At 36.4% G+C, this 20,416-nt stretch overlaps 1 protein-coding gene across 3 annotated transcripts in view; it reads right to left on the reverse strand.

Annotated features, from left to right (window-relative positions):
• tbc1d22a (TBC1 domain family, member 22a) overlaps window positions 1-20,416 on the reverse strand; it is a 175,712-nt gene that overhangs the window by 121,579 nt on the left and 33,717 nt on the right. The window contains exons 6-9 of one of the 3 annotated variants that reach the window (XM_055191478.2): window positions 14,881-15,009; window positions 8,908-8,970; window positions 8,513-8,578; window positions 509-623 (exon numbers count right to left, since the gene is read on the reverse strand). In XM_055191478.2, coding sequence (XP_055047453.2) covers window positions 509-623; window positions 8,513-8,578; window positions 8,908-8,970; window positions 14,881-15,009 — 373 coding nt within the window. The remainder of the gene's footprint in view (window positions 1-508; window positions 624-8,512; window positions 8,579-8,907; window positions 8,971-14,880; window positions 15,010-20,416) is intronic. The other 2 variants (XM_055191480.2, XM_055191479.2) reach the window with 2 other exon arrangements.

Below are 20,416 nucleotides of genomic sequence, written 5' to 3' on the forward strand. Positions count from 1 at the left end.
ATGCAAAGGCTGCAGTGCATCGGAAAAAAAGATACCTGCCTGCAACCCACTTTGTGCATCAATATATATATCCATATACTCATTGCATTATTCATTTTATTACCATCTCATAAGTGCAATGGAAGGATCCCATCAGGCCTTTCAAAATAATATTGTAGTCGGCCTGTTTAGTGAAGTGGAGATCAAACACTTGTGCAAAGGTCAAAAGGATGTAAGTGGCTGAGTACAATTACACAGATTGGCATCTGACAAAAAAGGGATTAAAAGGGCAGGTTGTGAAATATATCATGAACTTCTTATTGAGAAATAAAATTAAATGCATGCCATCGGGCTGCTCTCAGTTGGTAAAACACCCACGCTGGCATAACTCCAAGAACAGCCGGGAAAAAAATGATAAACTGTGGGAGTTGACACAGCTGTGCCGTTTTAGGAGTCTGCCAGGGCATAACTTTACAACAACCCTATGAGGCTTTATACATCTAGTGTCGTAAAAGGGTTATCGACTCACCGATATACTCGAAAACATAGACAACGAAGAAGGGCGTGACAAGGTCATTAATGCCCTGAACGTAACCGCTAGCTGGATGCCGTATCGCCCAGATGAACAGAATCCGTTCGAAGATCTACAAGCAAAACAGAAAATAAACGTTATCAGACTTTATGCATCTCTCATCGTATAAAAATATACAGTAGGTGCATTTTGCATTATAACATGAAGTGTTACTGTGTTAAATTGTGAGCGTACAAGGTCACTGAAAGTGTTTTAATTAGAGACACAGTGGGATCAGCCACCCCCAGCCAGCAATCAATTAAAAAAATCAATTAAGCCTTCTGAGCTTTTTAATCATTAACATCACAACACTCAATAGTGTAGACAGCAAGGTGAGGAATTAACTGTGTGCAGCATGTCTTATTAGAGGGCGCTGTCTTTGTAAATGGCTACCGCGATTTTGCCAAGCAGGATATGGTCCTGAAATAGGACTGGTTTCAACCAATCAACGCACTGTAGTGTTATAATTGATGGTAGCAGTCAAAATGGTTTGTTTAATTACCTTATTTTCAGTAAAGAAATGTTTTAGTTAGATTAGGTCTGCACAACAAGAATAAAACAAGTTAATGTAAACAAACATTTTTGGTTGAGCCTGTATGGCTGGGGTAAGGGTCATAAAAATGTGCATTCTTTACAATATCTCAATTCTTTAATAGCAGGTCAGGGTGTGAGTGTTGGATAAGATTAATGCTAAGCTGAGGCCGGGGGCTTCGGCAGCACACATAAAAGTTAAGAAAATTACAGATTATTTACTAACCCACGTCATCTAAGATGTTTATGTCTTTGCTTCTTTAGCAAAACATTATGTTATTAATATCCTGGCTCTTATTTGCTTTGTAATGTCATTGACCTGGTTCAACATTAAACTGCTCCAGAAAGTGCATCCATCCATCATGAAAGTAATCCATACTGTATGACTTCAGTATATGTCATAAATGTCTTCTAAAGCAAAACGATAGGTTTGAGACAAAAAAAATTATATGTAATGTATGTAACGTAACGGACAATAACATCTCTAGATTCAACTATGGCGGCACATGAAAAAACGTGTAATAGCATTTCTCGCATGTCTTGTGATTGCGTTTCGTCATAACGCATATGACGACTATTCAAGAGACATGAAAGTTCCAATGAGATTTCATATTTTAACCTAGTCAATGCAATTATAAAGCAAGGAAGATCCAGGATATTATTTAACTCATTCCCCGCCAGCCTTTTTTTTAAGTTGCCTGCCAGCATTTTTTGTGATTTTCACAAAATGCCTTCCAGGAAAATTTTACTCTAAAAAATCATAGAAATACAAATATATCAACTCAAAGAACAGGCCCTCTGCTTTCAAACTAACAAAAAAGTGGGGGGAAAAAAATGTTTCATCCTAGCTATATTTTTTCTCAATTTTTTTTTGCAAAAAGCTGAAATACTTGCATTTTTGTGAAATTTGAATTTTGTTACAAATCAGATTGAGAATGATTATCAAAACATACACGGAGTCTAAAATTAATAAATATGTTTTTGGTTCAGTTTATCATAAATTGGGCCAACTAGTGGATAATCGCGGTATTACAGATAACCATGAAAACTCATCAGGAACACGTTTTCTCTTAATTGACAACATAAATCGTCAATGGCGGGGAAAGATTTATTAAAAATTAATACAAAAAATTTGCTTCTTTTTTTATAAATTGTGTAAGTGTGCCATCCAATGGATAATCACAGTATTACAGATAACCATAAAAACTCATGAGGGGAACACGTTTTTTTCATGCAAATGTTTTCTCTTAATTGATGACATAAATCGTCAATGGCGGGGAAAGATTTATTAAAATTAAGAAATATATTTTGCTTCGGTTTTTCATAAATTGGGACATCTAGTGGATAATCGTAGTTTTACAGATAACCATAAAAACTCATCAGGAAAACATTTTTTTTTCATGCAAATTTTTTCTCTTAATTGACGACAAAAATCGTCAATGGCGGGAAAAGATTTATTAAAATTGATAAAAAATTGCTTCCGTTTTTTATAAATTGTGTAAGTGTGCCATCTAGTGGATAATCGCGGAATTACAGATAACCATAAAAACTCATCAGGAACACTTTTTTCATACAAATGTTTTCTCTTAATTGACGACATAAATCATCAATGGCGAGGAAAGATTTATTAAAATTAATAAATAATTTTTTGCTTCAGTTTTTTAATAAATTGGCTAAGTGGACCATCTAGTGGATAATCGCGGCATTACAGATAACCATAAAAACTCATCAGGAACACTTTTTTTCATACAAATATTTTCTCTTAATTGACGACATAAATCATCAATGGCGAGGAAAGATTTATTAAAATTAATAAATCATTTTTTGCTTCGGTTTTTTATAAATTGTGTAAGTGTCCCATCTAGTGGATAATCGCGGTATTACAGATAACCATAAAAACTCATCAGGAACAAAACATTTTTCATGCAAATGTTTTCTCTTAATTGATGACATAAATCGTCAATGGCGGGGAAAGATATATTAAAAATAAAAAAACAAAATTGTGCTTAGTTTTTTATAAATTGGTTAAGTATGCCATCTAACAGGTAATCGCGGTTTTACAGATAACCATAAAAACTCATCAGGAACACGTTTTTCATGCAAATGTTTTCTCTTAATTGACGACATAAATCATCAATGGCAAAGAAAGATTTATTAAAATTAATAAATCATTTTTTGCTTCGTTTTTTATAAATTGGTTAAGTCCACCATCTAGTGGATAATCGCGGTATTAGAAATAACCATAAAAACTCATCAGGAACACTTTTTTTCATGCAAATGTTTTCTCTTAATTGACGAGATAACTCGCAGGGAAAGAGTTAATAAAACTCAAAAGTGTGTTTGGCTGAAGAAAGAAAGCCATAAGCATCTTAGATGACATGGGGTTGAGTAAATCAGTACATTTTTACTTTTGGGATGGAGTTACCCTTCAACTTATGGTACCTATGATTTGCTCTGAATTCAATATAAGTAGGTAATGTCAGTGTATGTAGTTAGATTTTACGTCATTAATGGTTAAGATAAAGTTTAAGCCCAACTCTACTTGTGTAACAAGAATGTTAACCCAGGGCCATCAAAACATGAGCTTGTACTTGAATTTGAAATTGTCCTGCTTGGCAAAGTCGCTTTCTTTTATTATATACAAACATACACACAGTAGAGCTTTTCACACTGTGCTTAACCCCGAGTTATCTTCTAATACCCCGCCTTTACCCTGGGTTTCCATCAAATGTTGACAGAAAACACATGCATTGTGACAAAAATGTCTCAGGGGGCTTAAAACAGCCAAGGAGGATTTATGTGGTGACATTTTTTCCTCCCTGATGCGAAAGTACAAGACAACTGCAGCATTTGCTGTTGACACTGCAAACGTACAAAATAAGATGCCAACCCAGTGTTTAGTACTGCACAGTGTGAAACATAGTAGGAGGGTAAACAGTGTGATATATTAAAACAGATAACCCAGGGTTACATTTAACTGGGGGTATAGAACAACCGAGGATTAACCATTTCAAGTGTGAAAAGCAAGTTATGAGTAACAGGCAGACAGTTTTTTAAGCTTCTGGAGTCAATGCCTCTATCCTAACTCAAAGCAAGCAATGGTGACATGTTTTTGTATGTTTCATCTTTCCATCAGCTCGTCTGAATTGAAGGAAACTGAAAGTTTGAATCGAGAGGGAAGGCTGGAAAATGGAAGGGCTGATTCTTTCTATTTCCAGGGATCTATTTTGCGTCTCCTTTCAGAGCGTCATGTACCTGTCATTCCCCAAATAAACTCATCTTTCACGTTGAGCTCTAAACAATAAAAGTGTACGAGGCAGCTCACGCTTGTTTTTCAGGATTCTGTCGATCAAACAGTGTGACTTTCTCATCTGCGTTCTCTTTCCATGATCAAAGCTACATTTATCAAAAACGTAATGCGAGTTTCTCCAAATATCTGACATCTCCTGCCTCCTTCCCAAACCCACTCGCCCCCTCTCCCGAAGGAAGTCGTGGCCAGATCTCGTTCTCCTCCAGAAGCCCATTAGGAAAGTGGAAATTAGACACTAAACCAGGCAGCAGAAATCAATGAGCGAGTTGAAGTGCATTGAAGTGCCAGGGGCGAATACATTATCCATTTATTTGGTTAGGAGACATCCAGAGTGCAAGCCTCCTCTGTACATGCCTGCTTTTCATAACCCTGCTCCTGTTTATTGAAGCGACGCTTTTAAATGCAAAAGATATTTTTTTAAGCAGCAGGGGGGAAGCAGTGGAAGGAATTGCTTTGGGCTACAATGAATCGACAGATCTTTCTTTGCACAGGAAATTCATGTCCAACAAGTCCATTGCACTAAATATAATGAGCTGTGTAAGGCTAGAGGCGTTGAAAGCGAGGGTTGTGTAAACTCCATTCAATCCAATGGACTTTTTTTAAAGCAATTGCGGATCATAGAGCCTCTCAAAATTAAGGGACGACCGAGTATACTTCTGTTGTCGCAATGCTCTCTTTCAATGGATCTGTATAACGCAAGGACAACTTTCGCTGAGATTGTGTGTTACTCCAGCGACTGAGCAGCATCTGGGGGCATGCATGCTCACACATACTGGCCTGTAATGTTTAAAGGTCATGCCCTTAACTTCCCACAATTTTTTGTAATAAGCCAATTACAGGACAGTAATGCATGATATGCGAACCACTAAACAACTCCATATCCTCAGCTCTTGGAGATCTGCTCTGGATTAGATTACATGATTATTGTATGTTTCAGTGATCTCCATTTACATCTATTCTTTGAATGATTACTTCCATGGAAAAGTTTTGGGTCGCTTGCTTATTCTTTAATAATATAGGCGTCGTACACACTGCAAACTTTCGGGAGTGACAACCGCGTTTAATTGTGGGAGTGAATCTCTAAATGTTCGTTTCATGTCTGTACGGAACAAGACTCACTCCTGAAAACGTGATGATTGAGGAACGTTCTGCCATCTCGCGTGCTTATCACTCACAGCTTTGACCAAAATAAATTAACAGCGTTATGTTTTGCAGTAAACCTCCGTCTTGGTGTTGTGTATTGTACAGATTTGTGAGGCTGCTCCACAGCGCGCAGTCTTGCAGTGTTGCCAGGTCCTCGTCTTATTTGTACTCGCATACCATTTAGGCGCTTAACTGTTTATGGCTTTTGGCTCATGAAGCGATCACATTTTTGCTGTTATTAAAATGTGATGGAGCCGATTCCAATGTTTTGATCTTTGAGGTAAAGCATTTGGATTTATTTCGGTTTATTATTGAATTTTTCTTGTTCGCTGTTTTTTTGGGCAAGATCTGGCAACACAAGTCAGTAAACGCTCGTGCCTGTCATTTTCTGCACCGCGCATACAGAAGACCTGTCATGTCCATGATGCACTTTTAAACACTTTATTAACTACCAGTTGTTCAGTTCGGTACACACTATGCAGAGTTTCTGTAAATGTGGTTGTCACTACCTGCATTTTGCAGGAGTTAATTCGGTTGTAGAATGTGGTTGTCAGTCCCGTAATGTACTGAACTGTGTGTGTACAGAACACAATTAAGCATTAAAAGGTGAAGTGACAACCAATTTAATATGCAGTGTGTATGGGACCATAGAGTAAACTCATCAAAACTACATAAGAAATAAGGTAAAGAAATTATAGGAAGCTGTCACTGGGGCAGTACTGGGGCAGTACGCTTTCAAAAGGTCCTAATATCTGTCATTTAAATAACAACTTTATTCTCGTTAAAGGACAAGTTCAGTATTTTACACGTAAAGCCCTGTTTTCAGATTGTTTATGATGAAATAAAACGGTTTTAACTGAAATTTGGACATATGATGCTGGCCCGAGAATTTTCGGGTGTTTGTTGTATCAGCCCCCACCTCCACAATGGGTCCACAGGTGCACTGGAACAATCCTTCCCAAAACGCACCAAACCTTCGTCCACAAAGACGTAAAACTCACCGAGCGGCCAGGTGCGCACTGATATGCTCACACAAAAATCACTGCAAAAGACGCTTTCCAACAGATTTTATCATAGTTTTTGGCCAACTCCATTGACTTGTATTAGATGTGCTGTGAGGTACGGTATTACTCCGCGCCGGGAACTTTGTTTGTATTCTTGCAATTAGCAATGGTGGATTATCGCCACCAACTGGGCTGAAGTGTCTATTATTCAAGCTCTCAGCGGAAAAATATTGTGAGGCGTTTGGAAAAATAGGTCCACAAGCCTGTTGGAAAGCGTCTTTTGCAGCGATTTTTGTGTGAGCATATCAATGAACACCCCTGACCACTTGGTGAGTCCCACGTCCTTCGTCAAACGAAAGTTTGATGCATTCTAGGAAGGACCGTCCAGTGCACCTATACACCCACCGCAGAGGTGGGAGGTGATACAACACCCGAAAATTCCTGGGCCAGCATCACACGTCCAAACCTCAGTCAAAACCGTTTTATTTCATCATAAACAATCTGAAAACAGGGCTTTAAGTGTAAAATATCCAACTTGTCTTTTAAATAATTTTAATGACTTTAATCTCAAGATGGTTTTATTTTAGCTTGGCCCTTATCATCCTCCTTGGTACATAACACACATGAGTGGGAATGATTAAATTAAACAGTACAGAAAAAGTTTCCAATTTATTTGCCTGTTTTGTCTTTGTTATTCAGGTCCAGGTTATTAATTAACTAGATATCTCGTCAATCAAGAGAAAACGCTTCCCCGCCAATGACGAGTATTTCCGTCTTTCCGCAATACCGCTTTTATCCACTAGATAAAACCGGAAGTATTGCTCTAGGGCAAACAGCTGCATGTCCGTGTCTGTTTTAAAGATCGCTTTGAATGGGATCTCTATGAAAAGTCCATCACAAAAATGGAATTATCTCTGTTTTTTGCTCAAAATGTGGTGTTTTTGCAGAAACCTACCCATATTCAAAAGCTGATTACAAAAGAACCACTGAAGGTAGGATGAAACGTTTTTTTTTTGTTTGAAAGCAGAGGGTCAGTTCTTTCATTTGGTATATTGTATGTTTATATATTTGAACAAGAACATTTTCTGGAAGGCATTAAACTTTTGTGAAAATCATGAAAAACGCTGGCGCTGGCTGGCAACTTTTTTCAAAAACGCTGGCGGTGAAAGAGTTAATAATCATAATTAACAATTTGCCAATGTTATATTTCTGTCAATAAAACTCATTTAAAACATACATAATCAGCACCTTCAAAATGTTTTTAGTAACCTAAAACATTTCAATTAAGCGACCTTAAACTTTTGAACGGTAATGCCAAAATATTAATAATATTTAGCTCAATATTTTATAAGAGAAATAGACTTTTTCTGTCTCAGAGTGCACACTGAGGAAAGTGTGCTTACTATCGTTTGTTAGTGCATGCTCTATTCACACAGTATTCATTAGATGGCATCTCTGCATGCAAATAAGTGACTTTAAAGGCAGTGAAAGCATTTCAAAGCCAACCCCGCAACCATCTAGGTGTAATCATAAGTTTAAAGGCACAGTTTTATTTACCCTCATGTCATTCTAAATCTGACATTCTTTGATCCACAGAACACAATAGGTGTTTTCAGAAACATCTTCAGAATTCATACAATAAGCTTATTTAAGGAACAAACCACAATTTTAGTGGTACCTTACTAAAAATCTTTACTACACTACTGCTCTCCAATGAAATTTGCATCTTGGGACATAGGACTGCTGGAATAGAGTCCCAGTCCACATACACTTTAACTATGCAAATTATTATTTTTTATTCCCCTTTTGTGTTCTACAGAAAATAGAAAATCAGCTAGGATTGTCATAACATGATGAGGTTTAAAACTGAGAGCTTTCACCACTATTCATTTAAGGTGTTTTCCTGTGGTTGGGTGTGAGTTTGTGAAAGTTAACGCATCAAGCTGAGTGAAGTGGCTGGTGCAAACATCTCACCTCTTGCACAGAAGCTTGTTGAAAGAGAGGTATAAGAGGATTAGTTCTCGGTATGTCAATGTGAATCTGCAGGAAAAGACACAAAAAGGAGCACAAGCAGGTTAGGACAGATCGAAACGGCGAGAGAGCTCAGCGAGAAACAAGTCTGGCCATTTGAGACTTAGCCTGAGAAGGAACAAAACTGACTGAAGACTACTTCCTGTGTTCTAGCATTTTGCTTCCTGTGAACCTAAACACTTGCCCTCCGACAAACACTTTAAGGCCGAGACATAGCCGGCTGCCTGGACGGATAGTTTGACAGACAAACGGACGAAGATAATTGAGCGACATGCTAATGGATGACAGGTGGACGGAAGCATGTGGGGTGTCTCTGGGAGGTCCATCTGTCCTCTTACCTCTGTTACCTCGGGCTGCAGAATTAAACTTTCCGGACTCATCCGGGGAATATCTATATGAATCTGATGGTATGGAAAAAACACATGTAGATACATAGATACAAAATGTTAAGAACATAGTCATGAAAGCATGAAGGGGCAAAGACACACATACATTCTCAAATATATATATATATATATATATATATATATTACAACTGCTCAAGAAAATTTATATTAACCAATAGGGTATAAACAAATGCAGGCTATATACACTCATCTAAAGAATTATTAGGAACACCATACTAATACTGTGTTTGACCCCCTTTCGCCTTTAGAACTTCCTTAATTCTATGTGGCATTGATTCAACAAGGTGCTGAAAGCATCTTTTAGAAAATGTTGGCCCGTATTGATAGGATAGCATCTTGCAGTTGATGGAGATTTGTGGGATGCACATCCAGGGCACACAGGTTTCCGTTCCACCACATCCCAAAGATGCTCTATTGGGTTGAGATCTGGTGACTGTGGAGGCCATTTTAGTACAGTGGACTCATTGTCATGTTCAAGAAACCAATTTAAAAATTATTTGAGCTTTGTGACATGGTGCATTATTCTGCTGGAAGTAGCCATCAGAGGATGGGTACATGGTGGTCATAAAGGGATGGGCATGGTCAGAAACAATGCTCAGGTAGGCCGTGGCATTTAAACGATGCCCAGTTGGCACTAAGGGGCCTAAAGTGTGCCAAGAAAACATCCCCCACACCATTACACCACCACCAGCAGCCTGCACAATGGTAACAAGGCATGATGGATCCATGTTTTCATTCTGTTTACGCCAAATTCTGACTCTACCATCTAAATGTCTCAACAGAAATCGAGACTCATCAGACCAGGCAACATTTTTTCAGTCTTCAATTGTCCAATTTTGGTGAGCTCGTGCAAATTCGTAGCCTCTTTTTCCTATTTGTAGTGGAGATGAGTGGTACCCGGTGGGGTCTTCTGCTGTTGTAGCCCATCCTGCTCAAGGTTGTGCGTGTTGTGGCTTCACAAATGCTTTGCTGCATACCTCACGAGTGGTTATTTCAGTCAAAGTTGCTCTTCTATCAGCTTAAATCAGTCGGTTCATTCTCCTCTGACCTCTAGCATCAACAAGGCATTTTCGCCCACAGGACTGCTGCATACTGGATATTTTTCCCTTTTCACACCATTCTTTGTAAACCCTAGAAATGGTTGTGCGTGAAAATCCCAGTAACTGAACAGATTGTGAAATACTCAGACCGGCCCGTCTGGCACCAACAACCATGCCACGCTCAAAATTGCTTGAATCACCTTCCTTTCCCATTCTGACATTCAGTTTGTAGTTCAGGAGATTGTCTTGACCAGAACCACACCCCTAAATGCATTGAAGCAACTGCCATGTGATTGGTTGATTAGATAATTGCATTAATGAGAAATTTAACAGGTGTTCCTATAAATCCTTTAGGTGAGTATATATGGACTTATAATGATAATAATACTATCATACAAATTATAATGTTTACATTAAGCAAACTATACTTTCTTATATTCTTAATTCTAAAGTGGAAAATGGCCCTGACATGTTCTTGACACACTTCAAGAAATTCATTCAAATATAGCTACCCTTTAGGAATAAAACATGTTTGACACATGTGAATGTCACATAGTCAGTGATCATTAGACTTCAGTCTTCAATCATCCAGACATATATCAGATCAGAGTGACAGCTTGATCTTTACATTTACATCCTGCCAATTCACTGTAGCTTTAAACGTTGTCAAGTATGTTGCTCTCCTCGTTTGCAACTAAATATCAAACTCTGTGGCATTTCTAAACATTGTGAGCTCATAACATAACCTTGCTTTGGCACAGCTAACCTACTGCTGCTGCCAACTCAGTCGATCAGGAAGTATAAACAACCAAAAACCCCTACCATGTTACACTAAATCCTTGGCACAAACTGAGCTGCTGGCTTGTAACTGATCAAGTCTTTTATTAACAGTACAATTAAAACAGGCTGTAAAATGCTGAAAGGGAGAACAGGAAGCTGAGGACAGAAAATTCTAATAAAGTCAATCTTATGGTGCCTGTAATTTACCTATTAATTGTTGCATTCCTATATTAGATATACTGTATTTATTACCATTCTCTAAACTACAAAAGGCACTTTTCATAACCAGAGTGAGAAAAAATAGATTTTTTTCTTTTTAACAAATTATGAAATTATGTAGTTAACCTTTGAAAAATGAATAATGAATAAAATGTTTTACTTTATTATAAGAATTGTCTTATGAGTCTAGACTATTTAAAACCCTGATTCGTACTGTATAAGGTTCATTATTTTCTAAATATAGCCATCCAACATTAAATAGACAATTCGCAAGTCAAAACCTAACAAAATATTGCACTTTATTCAATATATTAAATATTAAAAGATCACCTATAGGTTTTGACACTTAGCAACAGTATTTATGTTTGAGTTCATTAAGGAGACTTTTTTTTGAAAATATGCTCATTTTCCAGCTCCTCTAGAGTTAAATATTTGATTCTTACCATTTTGGAATCTATTCAGCTGATCTCCGAGTCTGGCGCTACCACTTTTAGCATAGCTTAGCATAATCCATTGAATCTGATTAGACCATTAGCACCACGATCAAAAATAACTAAAGACTTTTGATATTTTTCCTACTTAAAACTTGACTTTTCTGTAGTTACATATACAGAAAATTAAAAGTTTCCTATACTCTTATTTTTTAGCATAATAATCAAGGAATTTGCTGCTGTAACATGGCTGCAGGAGGCACAATAATATTACACAGCAGCTGAAAATAGTCCCCTTAGTAATTTTCAATAGCAGGGGACTACTTTCGGGCACTGCGTAATATCACTACGCCTCCTTCACCCATGATTATTACCCCAGAATGAGATTATGGGCTCTATCTTACACCTGGTGCAATGCAGCGCAATGCGCAACGCAAGTGTCTTTTCTAGTTTCCACCCTGCGCAATTATAATTTTCACGTTTAGCACCGCGTTGTTTAAATAGCAAATGCATTTGCGCCCCCTTTTGCGCCCATGGGCGTTCTAGTCTGAAAACGAGGTGTGTTCAGGCGCATTGTTGGCGCATTGCTATTTTTAGGCAACTAAAATAGACTACGCCATTGACCAACAAAAACCTGGTCTAAAGTCAATGGCGCAATAAGTTTTTTTGTTTTTTAAAGAGCGCATTTGTAATATGCGCCTAAACGGGATGACAACTGGCTTTTAAAGGGGATGAGAGCTGAGACTCTCATTGGTTTATTGCACGTTATGCCCAAAATACTCCCATTAATCATTAAAAAAATAGGACCAACCCTTTTCGACTATGCGCTCGTCGCACAAACCATTTTACCCGTCGTTAAATTAGCAAAAGTGGATTCGGACACGCCCATTTAGACGTTGCGCTGTGCGCTTTAGACAATGCCCTTAGATCGTTAAAATAGGGACCCATAGTTCCTAACCCTATCTTCCTAGAAAATCACAACTTTTAATTTTCCGTAGTTCTTAGTACACAATGTAACTACAGAAGAGTCAAGTTTTAAATATGAAAAATATCCAAACTCTTTGCTTATTTTTGAACGCGATGCTAATGTTCTAATCAGATTCAAAGGATTGTGCTAAGCTATGCTAAAAGTGCTAGCGCCAGACCCAGAGTTCAGCTGAATGGATTCCAAAACGGTAAAAATTTATCTCTAGGGGAGCTGGAAAATGAGCATATTTTCAAAAAAAGTGGAATGTCTCTTTAATATGAAAGAATTTATGCATTTCCATATGAGGAGTTCAGATGCAAAACCCTTAGGGCTAGTGCTGGGCCAAAAAATTAAATTATTTAATAATATATATAACATATAAATAACATTCAATTTCTTGCAAAAATGTTAATTTACCTTATTTAAAGTATAGCTCTTACAGACAAGACATGTTGGGGAATGAGGATTTTTTTTCATGCTCTAATGTTTAGGTTCAGTAATTTCACTGTAAATTAAACGAAAAGGTTATTAGTTAGTAAATGAAATGATTAAGTTTCACAAATGTCACTTTAGTCATTTGATTGGTATTTAAAAAAAACTACTAAGACTATTTTGCGGTCTTTAGCCCTATTTGGACGTGATTCGTTTTATGGGGGTAGATGTCTTAATGTAATTTTACCACAGGATGTCTGTAATATTAAATGGTCAATTTGCACAAGATTCGAAATCTCAGTAAAACATTCAGAAGTGGGAGGGGTAACTCGATTACGCACTGCGTCACCTCTCTCGTCGTCACATGCACATTACCATGCTTCCTGATATCATATGTGCAAACAACATGACACAGACGAGAAAAACTCTAAACGCTTTTGGGGAGAACGTCAGTTTCAGAAACAGTTCTGTGCCTCTGAGAGGTGAATTTGACTTTTTTTTAAGTCTGTGTCGTGGTATTCAGGAACTGACTTGCCACTGACTTGTTTTCCACCTAGAACGCAAGTAATACTTCTTTAAGCGCTTTTATATTTGAAAGAAACCCACAAAATAACAGGTAATGATGAAATTTACGTGTATATTTACAGTTGGTCTATTCGCACTGGATTAGTATTACCTGAAGTAATTCTCCAGGCCTTTTAAGAGAAGGTAAAAGTCGCCGTAATCTTTACTGACATTGTCCATAATGATTACTCACATGGAGCCTTCGGACGGGACTAAAATCACTGAGAAGCTCTGATAAAAATTACTTTACCCCACATCCCCATGTAAAACTAATCCTGTCCGAATAGTATTTTTTAAAAGTGCATGCAAGCTTATTTAGCAAACAACTGGACAAAACGTAGTAAACAATTGCAAAATGACTGAAGATGCAACTAGAAACATTGCAAATACTAAAGTCAGAAATGTAAAAATGAAAAATCTGAACCACACATTAGAGGGCGCTGTGATCCACGTGACTGCCACATTGGGGTTGTATTCAGGTCCAAGTACTCACAAGATACACAAGTTTGAATGTGATCGACAATCGTTTTGCACATAATCGTTCATCCAATTCTACTCTAATGAAAATCGATGTGGATTATAGTGGATTCTGCCAACAAAGCGTTATTTCTGAATGTCCTGAGACCGGGATTAAGCAGATTTTAAGCTAAAGTATTTGATAAACATATATAACATGATAAGAACATTCGGTCAATATCATTATCCTTTTTTTGACGGAGATGACATTTAGCAGCTTTTGCATCTGAGCTCCTCATATGTAAAACATGGTGGATTAGGAGTCCTCGTGGCTGAGGACAGAATATTGTTATGGGAATCCTGGGGCATTACCCATGAAATAATTTGAAAACCACTCAGGAAGGGGAAAAAAATAATGTGAGGTTCAACTAATAACCAAACATGACAGTAGCAGAAATAAGCTAAAGAAATTGATTAAAACATTAAGGCACAGTGCAACCTATGCCACTGGGCTTGCTAGTCATTAAATTTATTTTTTAATTTATTTGTTCAATAATATTTTGTACAATAACTTGTGTTACAGGCTTGAATGCTTCAGCATGATGAATGCAGTTAACGTCACAACTGTTGTGGAATAAAGATAATGGAATGAGACTATTATGCTTTCCATCATGCTGTACAGGTTTATTTAATCACAGGCTATATATATATATATATATATATATATATATATATATATATATATATATATATATATATATATATATATATATATATATATATAAAAACAAGGAATTCATTTGACACAAGCCTCACAGTGCTAAATGGTGCTGTCATGTGATCGGCTATTTTATATTTGCAGTAGGCTAATAAGCAACTGAACAGGTGTACCTAATAAAGGGACTGGTGAGTATATAATAGTAACGACATGAGGATTTGGACTCCAATTCTTTAAAAAAAAACTCTAATCATGAAAAGTGCCAAGAAGCATGTAGGAGAGAATGCGATCCGTTACCTGTCTGTAGGTATCTTGATGGTTCTCATCATTACGAGAGTCATAGTACTGCTCAATAAAGCCAAAATATTCCTGCCTCTTTCTCTGTAGCGTGCTTTCTCTCCGCTCGGCGTTGGCAGGCAGGTATCCCTGTGAAGAAACATGAAAGAAAGCTAAGAGGGTAGAAGCTAAACCGGAGCAGCCGAGATTCATCAAAATCAATATTGTTCAGCCTCTAGTTACAAAATGATGTTTGTCTACTTTAGTACAACAGATAAAATTATTAATTTGGAATTTAGATCACAATCCCAATAAAACCACATTTAATACATGCAGTGTTTAGACCCTATGAAATTAATTATTAAGAGCATTACAGCCGTTACAAAATGTACATTTTGTTGCAATTTAGACATTTAATTATTTCTAAACTTTTCTAAACCCTGCCCACCTGTCAATTAGCGGGAGACGCTACAACTTGCAAACATCACAACACGCGACAGCTTTGTTTAATTTCAAATCTCAACAATGGCACGAAAGAAGAAGTGTGTTTTTGGATGTAAAGAGAAGAAATCCAGTCTTATGGATATAGTTTATTATACGGGGTAGCAGCGGAGTTTTGCGTGTGTGTTTGATGCGCTGGATTTCCCCAACCGGGTCACGAGTTGCATGCAGTAAGTAAGACTTCTGTCTTATGTTGGAAATAGTCACGTGCATATTATATAAATGACACGAACATGTAGTGAATCATAAGTTATAAGTGTTGTATAGTGTCGCATGACTCGTACTCGCTCCACCCGCGGTATAACTCCTCCTTTTTCATTTTTTCGTACGTTATCGGAAAGATTCGGTAAAGCTAATCTTTCTTTTATAAATCTGATTAAACTAAAGACTCTTCGGAGATATAAAGGATGTCATACTACTCTATAGGTACTCCAGATTAACATCAGAAATGCAGAAACAGCGTGTGTTGAGTGAGCTTTAAGAAACATTTGCATGTGTATGTACATGTTTATATTTGCATATAATTTTTATTATATATAAATGTAAATATTTATTATATAAATATATTTTTTTCTTAAAATTAAATAAGAATAAAAGTTTTTGTTTACATAATATATGTGTGTGTATGCAGTACACACACATATATTATGTAAACAAAAACTTTTATTCTGCAAACCATTCCTTTTATAAATCCCAGTCAGGGGAAAACATGCATCTTCACCTCATCTCCTTCATGAAATGACCATTTATAGAGCTCACAATGCTTAGTTTTACTATGTGTAAGGACATCTGCATCATTTCAATATGCATTTTCCATCCATGTGACAGTCGGAAAATATAAAATACGGGCTATAAATGTTTTTATTCAGTCACATTGCTAAAAATCATTCAGCATCCTTGTCTTAAAAAAATATCAATCTTTCCGTAAAAGCAAATCTGTATAAAATTATTTTCTAAGTTTAAGTTTCTGTTCTGTTCCTTTGGCCAAATTGTATTTTTTAAGTAGTTTTACACAAAAGTATATGCAGTTTCGGCTATAAGGCATTTAGGATGTTTCTATATTTTAAATGGAAATCTTTTTTCTTGTGTAATTGTCTAACTCAGCACGTCACTGACAAAACATAAAAAAAACATTCAAACCTTCCAGTTATCTTTAAATTCGATCCTATTTTTATAATGTTGGAAAGATCACAGGAGTTATTATTAGGCTACTGTCTGCCTGTACACGACATCAATAGCACCCCTTTCGGTTGCACAACTGTCATCACTGGACTCTAACCTGTCAATGGACTGTTATACCAGATCCAGCAGTGTCAGCCTTAATATCAAAATGCACACCACTGATGATTGTTGTCACTAAAAATCCTTTTACGTATCCTTTTATGTAAAAAGGGATGATATTGGACCCAACACACTTCGCTGTCATTAAAACATTAAAACAAAGTCACATGAAACTTTTTAAAAGTAGCGCATCCACTAGAAAAATATCTTTTTTTTTAATTTCTAGATGTTATTTGAGTGCTTAATAAAATGGGTATATTTAAACGGCATGCATATAAAAACAAAAACAACGTTTAAAATCATTCTGTGTATTTTACTTTGCTTAAAACCAGTCTGTACCCAGTCTAAAGTGTATGTACAGTGAGCAATTATTATGTTTATTTTTTTTAATAATTCCTAATATGTGCATGGACAATTGTTTTTGCCTATTTCAACGCCCTTTTCTGTGTGTATGAACGCTTTAAAAATGAGGCCTCTGGAAACAACTGGAATTGTGGTGTAAAAAGTTTTACAAAGTTTGTGGCAAAAAAAGTGATATCAGTCACATTTAAAGTTAGATTTTCACTTATTACTGCCACAGCACAAGAAAAAGAGCACGGCAGATGTTTGGGCCCAAAAAAGAAAGTCTCTTGATAAAGTAATTGATTGCACAAAAATCTACAAGCACAGAAATCCATTTATCACAGAAGACGCTCCCCCATGTGGCTATTTTTTACTTCCACACTTAGATGAGCTCTGTGACAAGATGTATGTGCGCCATACAGTGCTTTTCGGTATGCCCCATTAGTATACCTACATGTAATTAAGTCAAACAGACTTGAGTAACTTTTAGATTACAAAAAAAAAATGAAAGTGACCCTTATATCTGAAGGAAGGAGGAAGTTTAAGGCAGCAATTGAACCATAAGAGAACTTAAGAGACTGAAATATGTGTCCATGCCTGTGAAAACCCAGCCAAAAAGCAATTTTTTGTGATTTACTGTTTTTTACATAAAATCATCCTAGATTAGGTAAAAACATATAAACTTGATATCTTTAATATTGACTGAGTAAGGTCATGTCAAAGATTGAAATTAAAGTGAGATCAATGACTAAAACCAAACCTTCATGCTCCTAATCTCATAATTAGATTGAGACTTTAGTCTAGATTTCATAGGCAGGGCCAAATATATTAATACAGAGGCAAAAAAGTACTAAATAAGGTATGCTAACATTTAAAAATCCTAAACATTTTTCTTAAATTAGAAAAATTTGACATTGGCTGTGAAATCCAGCCAAAGTCAAACGTTGATTTCAATCATTCATTTAACTGTGAATTAAATCTTTGACATGGCCTTACTCAGTCAATATTCAAGACATTTATGGGCTGATCACACCAAGCAAGTTTTTTTAAACACTTAGAAACGCAAGGTGTGCCTCCCTGCCTTTTTTGATTAACTCCAAAAAAAAAAAATCAGCAGTGCGGTGCGTTTTTTATATTGCTAGGCAATCACCTAGGCAGCTGTCCTGTCAATTAAATATTGAAGTGTGAGCCTCTCTTTTGCTGTTAACTGTCATTAGCAAAAACTTTAAAAAGAGGACACTTGCTCTGACCTTAATCGAGGGTGTGAGGTGCAAAAACAGGCAGGATACAGTAAATGAGTGGAGTCTCTGTTTGTTCCATGCAACGGCAAACTGTCTCCACAATGAAAAAGCCCACCTCTCCCCTCATTCGATTGGACAATGGAAAAAACCTCAAATGACGTTGGGTGCTTTTCCGCTCAGAGCGCTCCTGCAAAAACGCGTGGCTTAGGAAGCGGCCAAAACGTGAGCCATCCACCGCAGATAAACAACGCATATAACGCTCACTGTCCATAAAAAAACATTAATAAAAGGCCCCTGCCACTGCCAGAAACGTTTCTGGCAATGGCCCCCAAGTTAAGAGCAATACCATGCAAATGTCAACCTTACCATATATTCCAATAAAGTTTTTAACAAAGGCTTTTAACTGATATCTCATATGTCAATATTTGGTGGCAAACTTTATTTATTATTTTCCAATATATTGGTAAAAAATACATTCTCTGAGAAATTATATTTTAATTTTTGACTGAAAATGTCACATTTATAATGCTGGAATTGTTTCTTTACATTATGTAGGATAATTTTATGTAGAAAAGTAGGGGTACGTGAGGCAAAAACCAGAGCCGTTTCCAGCATTGAAGGACATTCGAGGCTTAGCCCAGACCATATTAAATACAGGGATCACTCAAAGAGTGAATAAAGTGTATAATAAGAATATTAACGTGATCTGTAGAATATAAAAGTGTACTCACCAAATTGCGGCAGGTCGCAAGAGTAAAATGTCATAAGAACTTTAATCTTTCCTCTCAAGTAGATTTTTGCACGTGAGTTTTACTCAGACATGACCTGAATAAGCTGATGATGTCACAGAACCGCCAAAATTAGATTATTAACTCATTCACCGCCATTGACGAGTTATCTCGTCATTTATGAGTTCATATTTAACTAATAAATATGCCTTTCTGGACAAATTTCAAAGTGAAAGTGTAATACCGCTTTTATCGATAAACAAATTTATCAAAAACGGAAGTTAAAAAGATGTAATGATTTTTTTAAGTGCCTTTATGTTTGATAGTCATTCTGAGTCTGATCTCTAACATACATTTCTTTACAAAAATGCAATTTTTTAAGCTTTTTGCTCAAAGTGTTGTATTTTTTAAGAGAAATATCCATATTTCAGTGGTTAAATTAAGTAGAAAAAGTAAATATATAATGAAACGTTTTTTCCCCATTTTGTTTGTTTGTTTGTTTGTTTGTTTATTGTTTGTTTGAAAGCAGAGGGTGTGTTATTTAATTTGATATAATTTGTATGTTTATATATTTATAGAAAATAAATTTTCCTGCAAGGAATTTTGTGAAAATTTTGTTAAAATCACAAAAATGCAGGTGGGCAACTTTTCTCAAAAAGGCTAGCGGTGAATGAGTTAAACTGCTGCGCCGAAGGAATAACGATAAAGTGATAAATAAACCTACAATACTGTATACCTACTGTATAAACATCTTATGTATGTACAAAACATAATATAAACAGAACATCTAAAACTAAATATAAACGTATTGCTGCTGGAGACTTGCCATTGAGTGTTGTAATTAAATAAATAACGAGGTCAGTGTAAGAAAAGATTACAGGGGCTATTTTGGGGATGTTTTTATAAATATTATTTTGTTTCATGGTATTATGTTTTATATTATTATGTTTAATGTAATAATGCATTCAATTATCTGATTTAAATATTAAAGACACTTTTTCAAGTTACCGTTGTAGAGATCAGTGGTTCCATTCCAGTAGCTAAATAGCGCTCTCGTTAGCTCCTCCCCTACCTGTTGCATATTCAACAGAGTGGCAGAAACGGAGTAGCCCATAGGCTAGATTTTTTTAAGACCTAGCCCTATGTCTATTTCTAACAGACTGTATGCAGTAAAGCCAAAGCACAATAAAATAAGACAACTTGGTTTAAAAGGTTTACAGGCTATTGTCCGATTTCATATTTGCAGTCAACTTTTCAAAATACATTCGGGGCTAAACTCCAAACATTCGGGGCTGAAGCCCCGGGAAAATTGCCTGGCGACGCCCCTGGCAAAAACTAACACAGGGTTAATTGTTCCACAGGGTTGAGCGGTTTGTTTTTTTCCGTATTGTTTTCACGCTGCCAAGAGACGATCTCCCACAAATTTATGGAAAGGTATAACGTTTTTCCATAGAGTTGTTGATG

Source organism: Misgurnus anguillicaudatus, chromosome 1 (assembly GCF_027580225.2).
Source record: "Misgurnus anguillicaudatus chromosome 1, ASM2758022v2, whole genome shotgun sequence".
NCBI lineage: Eukaryota > Metazoa > Chordata > Actinopteri > Cypriniformes > Cobitidae > Misgurnus > Misgurnus anguillicaudatus.